The 9,915-nt window shown below is 36.3% G+C and overlaps 1 protein-coding gene across 1 annotated transcript; it reads left to right on the top strand.

The window, feature by feature from the left end:
* Window positions 1–1,998: 1,998 nt before the first annotated feature.
* Window positions 1,999–9,611, top strand: LOC133315450 (uncharacterized). Its single transcript, XM_061517078.1, has 6 exons — window positions 1,999–2,049; window positions 6,091–6,189; window positions 6,470–6,559; window positions 7,386–7,540; window positions 8,803–8,904; window positions 9,026–9,611. The coding sequence occupies exons 1-6, from the start codon at window positions 2,008–2,010 to the stop codon at window positions 9,156–9,158; spliced, it is 621 nt and encodes a 206-aa protein (XP_061373062.1). The 5' UTR covers window positions 1,999–2,007; the 3' UTR covers window positions 9,159–9,611.
* The last annotated feature ends 304 nt before the right edge of the window (window positions 9,612–9,915 follow it).

The raw sequence follows: 9,915 nt of genomic DNA on the forward strand, positions 1-9,915 counted from the left end.
GGTTCGTGGTCGAATATTGGGGCAGCGACCGTTACCTTCACTTGCTGACGCCTTTGCTGAAGTTCGTCGAGAAGCCAGTAGACAGAGAGTTATGCTGGGAGAAAATGAGTCGCTTGATAAGCCTGATGATATGTCTGCATTAGCTGCCAACCGTACCATTGACCGTTCCTCCGGAGAATCAAAACGGGATGGTCGTCCATGGTGCACCCACTGCAATAAAATTGGTCATACCCGTGAGAAATGTTGGGAAATCCACGGGAAACCTGCAAATTGGAAGCCCAAAGGACAAAATAAAGGTCGTGCATATCAGGTCTCTACTGATGACAAGGTTGATGAGCCTCATGCATCCTCTGAATCTGATGGTGTCTTTCTTAGCAAGAATCAGTTTGAACAACTTCAGAGACATTTGACTCAACCTCCTAAGGCCACTAGTCATGTGGTCCAGCAAGGTACAGCTTTCCATGTTGATAGTCAAAATCATTGGATCCTTGATTCTGGAGCCTCTGATCATATGATAGGTAATCTTGGCTTGTTTTGTTCATACACTATATTCTGAACCTTCTCGGGTCAAGATCGCCGATGGCAGTTTTTCCCAGATTGCGGGACACGGAACCATTAAACTTTCTGAGCTGATTACTTTGACATCAGTTCTTTATGTTCCTTCTCTGACTTGTAATCTCATTTCCATTAGCAAGCTCACCTCTGAGTTGCATTGCTTTGCTAAATTCTTTCCACATGGTTGTGTTTTTCAGGAACAGGACTCGGAGATGATGATTGGCAGTGCTAGAGAGGATGGTGGACTTTACTACTTTGAGGAGGATGTGACTCATGAAGCTGTTTTCGTAGAAAAAAACTCTATGTTTCCTTTTGATTCATGTAATGATGTTATGCTGTGGCATCGTAGGCTAGGCCATCCAAATTTTATTTATCTTCAGAAGTTGTTGCCAAACTTATTTATTAATAAAAGTCCAAGTTTGTTTTCTTGTGATATTTGTCAACTTGCCAAGTATACTCGTGCTCATTATCCTTCTAAAGTTCACCATGACTCTTCCCCATTTTCCTTAATTCATAGTGACATATGGGGTCCAGCCCGTGTTAAAAATATTTCAGGTACTCGATGGTTCATTACCTTCATTGATGACCATTCTCGAGTCTGTTGGGTGTATCTTCTAAAGGATAAGTCCGATGCTGCATCTGTGTTTAAAAAATTTCATGCCATGGTTCAAACCCAATTCCAAGTTGCTATACAAATTCTTCGTACAGGTAATGGCAAAGAGTATTTTAACTCTATTCTTGGAGAATATCTTTCCTAACATGGCATCCTTCACCAAAGCTCGTTCCTAACACATCCCAACAAAACGGAGTTGCGGAAAGAAAAAACCGACATCTCCTTGAAGTTGCTCGGGCTCTTATGTTTACCACGAGTGTTCCTAAATATCTTTGGGGAGAGGCAGGCCTCGTATATGATAAATCGAATGCCATCTCGCATTCTGAAATTTCAGTCTCCTCTTTCTAGTCTTGTTCGTATCTTCCCTTCCTTCCGAGGTGTCTCCTCCTTACCTCTCAAGTTATTTAGTTGCGTTGTATTTGTCCATATTCCCTCCCATCAACGGTCTAAGCTTGATCCTAAGTCTCTTCAGTGTGTCTTTATTGGTTATTCTCCTACTCAACGTGGCTATAAATGTTATTCACCCTCTTTTCGTAAGGTCTTTGTCTCTATGGATGTCACTTTTTCTGAGAATGACCCTTTCTTCCCCTCGACTTCTCTTCAGGGGGAGTCTATAGGAGTAGATGAAGATCAGTCATGGGAACCTACTGATGCCACGGTATTACCTCTATTTTTGGAAACAGGGGGAGCTACAGAATCCTCACCATCAAGAGCCTCCTCAAAATGGGGACAAGTTTATAGCAGGCGAAAGCCTCCTCAAAGTGTGAATAACCCAGAGCCTCTACACTGCCAGGATTCTGAACCATGTTCTAGTTCCAGCACCCCAATACTTGAGTGTCATGGTGAAAATGATCTACACTTGCCCATTGCTCTCAGAAAAGGTACTCGATCTTGTACTACTCATCCTATTTCTAATCATATTTCATACGGAAAGTTGTCCCCAGGGTTTCGTGCTTTCAATACTATGTTGGATAGTACAAAGATACCGAGAAATATACACGAGGCTCTCAATGATCAAAAATGGAGGGATGCTGTCTTTGAAGAAATGAATGCTTTAGAAAGAAATGGAACTTGGGAGATAGTGACCTTACCCAAAGGAAAACAGGCAGTAGGGTGCAAATGAGTGTTTACAATAAAATTCAATGCAGATAATAGCATCAACAGATACAAGGCAAGATTGGTTGCAAAGGGTTTCACTCAGACTCATGGGATAGATTATCATGAGACTTTTGCTCCGGTTGCTAAAGTCAATACCATCCGAGTTCTCTTATCTCTTGCTGCCAATCTAGATTGGCCTCTGCAATAGTTAGATGTGAAGAATGCATTCCTAAATGGTGACTTACATGAAGAAGTCTATATGGATCCTCCACCTGGTTTTGAAAAGGGAAATGGATCAGTGTGTAAACTAAAAAAGTCTCTATATGGATTGAAACAATCTCCCAGAGAATGGTTCGACAAATTCTCACAAGCAGTCAAAAGAAGAGGCTTCATTCAAGCACAGACTGATTATACTCTCTTCCACAAACACTCTAAGGATGGTAAAATTGCTATTCTTATTGTATATGTAGATGATATAGTTCTTACAGGTGATGATATTGAGGAATTGAACACCTTGAAGAAATTTCTAGCATTGAACTCAAAGACCTTGGCACTCTCAAATATTTCCTTGGTATGGAAGTTGCTAGGAGCAAAACAGGCATCACTCTAACACAAAAGAAATATGTTCTAGATCTTTTGTTGGAAACAGGAATGTTAGGGTGTAAACCTACTGAGACACCTGTGGAACCTAATACCAAGTTAGGTATTGAAGATGGGAATGAGGTGGATAAAGAACAATATCAGCGATTGGTTGGTAAACTAATGGCTAAATTACATAAAACCACCTTGTATTTAGGTGGTGTTTCAAAAAACCACCCTAAACTTTAGATTGATGCAATTAACCCACCTGCACTATCTTATTCCAACAATTAAAAATATCCATTAACTTTACATTAAACGCCGTTAAGTAAATATTAAACACCCTTGAGTAATCCGGTGCATATGAGTAATTATTCGAAGGTTTTTCAAATTCCTTTTTGCCATTAATCTATTCTCTTCTCCAACACTAACATTTCAAGATTTTTATGTTAGACCCTTCTTTATAGACCGAGGAAGCAAAAAAAAAAAAAACCTTAACCCCAACTCCTTCTCAACTCCACTGTTCAGCCTATTATTTGTTCCTCTATTCAGACTCAATGCTTTCTCCTATGAAAAAGTTATTTAGACAATGGTGATGTTAAAGGACTTCTATGAAAAAACTGTTCAGTTGGCGAAAAAGGTATCTATGGAAAAACTGTTCCGTTGGCGAAAAATGTATTTATTTGGTGTTTGAATTGATGAGTTCCAAGGAGAGGGAAAGGGTATGCCATTTGTTTGTCTTGATGGATTTGAATTCTGATTTGATGAGTTTCGATGCCTTCTAACACTCACCATTTTGATGCTTGGTACATGTTTGATGAAATGATTCACTGAACGTGGTTCCCAATAAGGTTACTTATAATATGTTGGTTAAGGGGTTCTGAGGTGGTTGACATAGAGGAAGCTTTTAACTTGAAAGACGATAAAGTAGAAGATTGGACTTAGGCTGCAACACAAGATTTAGTTTGGTTGTTAAGCTCAAACTGTGAGTGCAATTTCTGGTTGTTGATAACAAGAGTTGTGTAGTTTGAGACATATTTGGTTTTATTTTACACTTCTAGACTGTTGTGTAGTTTGATAAATTGAAAACTTGTATGGGTCTTGACAAGGCTCTACTGCTTCAATGTAATGTATGATTTTGAAAGATTTGAACGAGTTTGGTGAATTGATTGAAATGTATGTTGAACTGGTTGAAATACAATGTATGATTTTGAATTAATCCACCCATTTAGTTGTGGAATCTAATATAATGTTATTGATTTTGCAATATGATACTATTATTGTTGAACAATGGAATTAAAAGTTAAACATGTATTACTATAGCTGAATCAGAAGTATTCAAATGTTCTTGATTTGATTTGGACCTCTAGTATGCAGGTATTGATTTGAGTTTGTCATAACTCTTGATTTTTTTTCATATATTTTAATGCGATTTTAGGATGAACAACAATAGGCATGGAAATGGAACATCAATTTTAAGATTTTTTACTATCAAGTCAAACACAGGAACCAAGAAATACGATGCATGGAAAAGATGATGAATAATGGTGGTGAGAAAATTAGAGTTGTGTTGTGTTTACCTACTGGGTCTAAAAAAAAGGGTCCAATATTTGTAGAAAGATGGTATCAAATGCTTCAAGTTGAAGAAGAGAAGGGATTTGAGAATTTTTTTAAAACTCAGCTTATTAAACTAGATGCAGGGGATTACTTAACAACGTTTGATATAGATTTAACGGATATGCTTAATTGTTGGATTCACATAGTAATGATAGGTTAATTGTTTCAATTCAAACAAAAAGGCGGTTTTTTGAAACATCACCAAAGTACAAGGTGCTAATTTGTAATTTAGCCTAAACTAATATACTTATCTCATACGCGTCCTGACATTGCCTTTGCGGTGAGTATGATTAGTCAATTCATGCACTCACCCAAGGAGAAGCATCTTAGTGCAGTCTATAGGGTGCTTAGATACCTCAAGAATACTCCAGGAAGAGGATTATTCTTTAAAAAGGGGTATAAAAGGACAATTGAAATCTACACTGATGCAGATTGGGCAGGCTCATCAGTAGACAGGAGATCTACCTCAGGCTATTGCACCTATGTGTGGGGAAATCTTGTTACTGGGAGAAGCAAAAAGCAAACAGTGGTTGCAAGAAGTAGTGCTGAAGCAGAATTTCGAGCTTTAGCTCATGGAGTTTGTGAAGGAATCTGGTTGATAAGACTTCTTCAAGAGTTGAAGATTTCATATTCCCTACCAATAAAACTATATTGCGACAACAAGGCAGCTGTTAGCATTGCTCAAAATCCTGTGCATCATGATCGACCAAAGCACGTGGAAGTTGATCGTCACTTCATCAAAGAAAAATTAGATGATGGAAGTGCGCGTTTGATATATGTTCCAACCAAAGAGCAAACGACAGATATCCTTACCAAGGGCCTACACCGTCCAGCATTCGAAGACTTGATTGGCAAGTTGGGAATGATCAATATTTACCTCCCAATTTGAGGGGGAGTGTAGAAAATAAGAATTCAAACATGTTTCCGTTTTTATTTCCTATTAATTAGGATTGATTATGATTGATTAGGATTGATTGTGATTGATTAGAATTGTTGTGATTAGGATTGATTAGTCATCGCTTAGTCATCGCTTAGTCATTCTTAGCGATTCTTTCTTGTATAAATACTCACTCATGTAAATTATTCAAGATCAATATACAAAAACTTCTTTTCAATAATTTGTTTAATATTAATGTCCAGTTGATAATATTGCTTATGGTTCTGCAATAAAAATATTTTCTTTGGAGATAACAACTTTGCTTTACTCAAACTATTCTGTAGTTCTTTTTGTATTTAGAATTTATTTATTCATTGAGGGTGTAAATCAAAGCTATGAAGGGTTAAAAAAAGGAGAGCCTATCTGATGCCTGCACTCCTCTTGTTCAATCCATTATATGCAAATTCGTATGGATTTTGTTTCAAGCAATGTAATAGTTAAGGTGTTTTGGGTCTAATAGTGCACTGCATCACTTTAAGAATTTGTGTGATTTGAAACCATTGAATTTGTATGGTGAATCTTCCACTGGGAGTAAAGTTCCTTGTGTAACAGTACCAATATTGAATGAAAGACTGGAGAAGGGGAATGGTCAATATATATATATATATATATATATATATATATATACCTTTACTATCTTTCACATCTACTCTAGATGTATTTTTGCTTATTTCTTCACTTCTTTTTTCAGGGTGTAGATATTCAACTTGGAATGGCTATTGATAGTACCAAAGCTACTCTTGCTGTGAAGCGTAGACTTGCATGTGAGATGGTGAAATGTTGGCAACAGGTATGATAACTTGTTTCTTATGGATTCTGTACTTTACTGTTTTTGTCACTGGGGAATTGGTCTTTTTTTTTTTATATCCTAAATTTCTTATGGAATCTTTAGTTTTTTTCTCTTGGATCTGTACTGTATTGACAGCATTTTTTTCCCCTTAAGACATATCTTTGTCTCTATTTTATATACTCCATTTGTGTGTGTTGGTGAACTTATTTGTGCATTAGTTAGTCAAGGTGGGTGCTTTTGTTCAGCATACATTGCTCTGATTGCACTGTTTATTTTACAGGCTCATGATAACATTATGAACCTTCCATTAGCAAATGGTTGGGGTGAAAAACATCATCTTTTTGTGAAATGGAAATATGTTGAAGCAAAGGTATATGCTCTCCCCCCTAGTTATTTGCATCTTGGCTTTTAATTATTACATCTTACCGTACAATATTATCAATTATGATAAGAGGGTGAGTCTAGAGCAGTGGTAAAGCTGCTCTTTTGTGACTGAAAGGTTATAGATTCAAGTCCGATAAATAGTCTCTTTGTAAATATGCAAGGATAAAGCTGCGTATAAATATTTCCCTCACCCATATCCTTACTAGTTAGGGTTTAATGGCGAGTGGTTTACTGTACAATATTATGAGTAGATATGTATTTTCCTGGTTTCGTGATTACTTTATGCAAATAAATGCAGTTGAAAGCATAAATTGGTTAAAATAATTTATTTTCCTCTATATCTCTAAGATGAAGTATGGAGTTTGTGTGGAAAATTGAGTTGTTGAGGGAAATGAATCTTTATGTTTCTAGGCAGACCAATTTTGTTTGTCCCCTATTTACTTCAAAAAGTTCCCCTCCTTTGGTCCGTAAAACGCACGACTAAAGGATTAAATGGTCTTTGTTTGTGGCTTTAGGCTTAGTCCATATTTTGCTGTAGTATTTCTTAGCAGCGAGAAACGGAGTATGATTTGGATGTATGAAACAAGTTATCTGCATAGTAGCTGTGGTGCGATTGTAAATGCTTATTCATGTTTTTCTTATTTTTTATGTCTATAATCTTGTATTATGGCATGAGTACCATAGGTACAGGCCTATATGGTTTATTCTGATTTCAGCATATTTGCAAATAATTCAGAAATGAGTATGGGGGATGCATTTGGCAGAAGCAAGTGATATGCAGTTGTGATATGTTTGTTGTAATTACTTTCCAGGCTGCAGCGTATTATTATCATGGTTTGATTCTTGATGAGGGAAATACAGAGAAATCTCATGGGATGGCTGTAGCTGCTTTGCAAGCAGCAGATGAGTATTTCAAGGAAAGCAAGAAGTTGGGTGACGCGTTCAATGCGGCACCTCCATTGTCAAGGTTATCCATTATCTACCCTCTTACACACTGTTATGCTGTTATCTCCCTTCAGAAAAACAGTTTTTATTTATTTATTTTTTCCTTTTCTTTTTTCTGAAGCTTGCTGAACCTATATCTTTCTAAATAATGTGATGCCATCATTTGTTGTAACTACCTACTGTAGCTGGAATTGGCAGTGAGCTACTTAGTATGTATCTGCCAATATACACTAACCATGCACATATGGCCATTTCTTCTTATTGCAAAGATGTGCATGGCACAGGCAGGGGAATAATAAAGATCCTGGAATGCACACAACGCCTATGTGATTGTGGCTGTAGAAATACTACAATCTCATTTGTCATTATGATTTATGATGAGTAGTCATTATAAAATACTCTCTCATCTTGAACTTCAGATAACTGTGGGTTAAGTTTTTAGTTATGTAAGGCTTTTCCTGGAAAAATTGGAGTCTAGCTGGTTAAAGAAAAAGCTCATTTTGGATTGATAGCACCATATTTATGCCAATATTGATCCTTTTTGAAGTATAATTATATAATAATTGGAGTCCACATTCAGAGCATACACACTATTGGCATGTGAAGTTCTTATGCCTTTAGCAAATGAAGTACGTTCTACCAGAATTGCTTGGTGATTTAGGTATGCGAGGTGAAATATGCAATCATTATATACTATTCTAGCCATTAACCTACCAATTTCCATATTCATCATTTGTTGCCAAGAATAATAAACTATGGTCAACAGAAGTTTCTATGCCCTTGATTTGATTGAAATTGTGAAACACCTTTACTAGTTTCTGTGTGTGTGTATAAACTTACAATATCTGAGCAATATCTTAAGGATTACTTAATTCGTTCTAATAAAATTCAGGGAAAATTCTTGTGAGTCTCAAAGAAGTAATTCATTCTTCTTTTTCGTCAAAAGTAATGGCGCACCTTAGAAAGGGTAATAGTTTGAGCTTATTCTGACTAGCTGTGGGTGCATAATATGAAACCATAATATATCTACTCCTACTGCACTTCCAGTTTCTTCCTTTTCCTCCTCCATTTTAAGAGAGATTGAGTGATAAGTTGATCTTTTAAATACCCATGTTCAACTCTTTCACAAGAGCCTTTAATATTTTAAGAGCATTGTTCATTGAGAACTATCATTTCACCATGGTTTTGATATACTTATCAGCTTTTTTAGTTCTCTTCAAGAAGAGTATTATTGCTGGTCATGTGCTGTATATATGATCCATCTAACTGGAAGTCATGATGCAGAGATCCACCGCTTTGGGGGACCATGAAATATCTCTCTGAAAAAATTCCTAAGGATGCTTCAAGCAAGGTGCGAATAAACCGTGATCTGTACTCTTATGAGAGGTAAACTTTCCAGGAGTGCATGAGTAACTTGTTTTTAACTGCAATTGCATAATTATTCTTGGTTAATGAAAAAGAAGCACAATTACTAAAAAAAACCATATGTTGTCTTTTTTTATTACAGGATCATGGAGACAGCTCCAACGTTGCCTGATTTTTCCTTGGCCTTGAAACCAGATGAATATCAACTTCCTCCGGTGGACTCCTCTTGGAGTACAGAGAACATTAAAGGGGGACAAACTGATCCTAAGTTCTAACTATCTCAAGGGTCACAAATGATAAAACACATGACGTTGCAAACCTCAAAAGAAATGTTGGCCTACCTGAAAGATGCCAATCAAAGAAGGGTGTTTTTCCAATTCTTGCAAATAGAAAAAAATAAATTAGTTTATTTGAGTGTTTTTTCCCCCTACCGTGTGCCTTTTTTTGTTACTCCATATATTAATTTCTTCCCTTCGCCCACAATATTTGAAAGATACCCTGCAAACAGAGCTTCCAGTGGCATTCACTGTAAATTGTCCACTATAAAAGAAAGGGTTTCCTTGCCAATAAGAATATTACTATTTCGGATCATAGTAAAGGCTGTCACATCATCCATTTGTTAAACCAAGTTTGGATAAGTGATGGTGTGTAAAATTGACTCGTGTATTGGAAAGAAAAAATTATTTCTTTTGGGAGGCGTTTGGTAGAGGAGAAATTTTTTTTTTATCTGAAAAATAATTATTATTGAAATGTAGCGAAAAATATATTTTACTGGAATATTACCAAAAAATTATTTGGTAGACTTATATTTTTCCGAAAAAATAAAGGTTATTTTACTGAGTATGTGTTTGGTTGGTTATGAATTATTAATGGGAATGTGATGTTATTTTACCAAAATAATCTCACATTTATCTTTTGATTCAAAAATGTTTTCAGATAGATCGTACTAAAAAGTAAGGTTAATTTTGTCACATTTTTTTGCATTAATTTGAAACTTCCTCGGGTACCAAAAAAGTCCATTTAATCTATGGA

The sequence above is a fragment of the Gastrolobium bilobum genome, unplaced genomic scaffold, assembly GCF_033153095.1.
Source record: "Gastrolobium bilobum isolate Gb01-03AN ecotype WA unplaced genomic scaffold, APGP_CSIRO_Gbil_v1 utg56803, whole genome shotgun sequence".
In the NCBI taxonomy this organism is placed as follows: Eukaryota; Viridiplantae; Streptophyta; class Magnoliopsida; order Fabales; family Fabaceae; genus Gastrolobium; species Gastrolobium bilobum.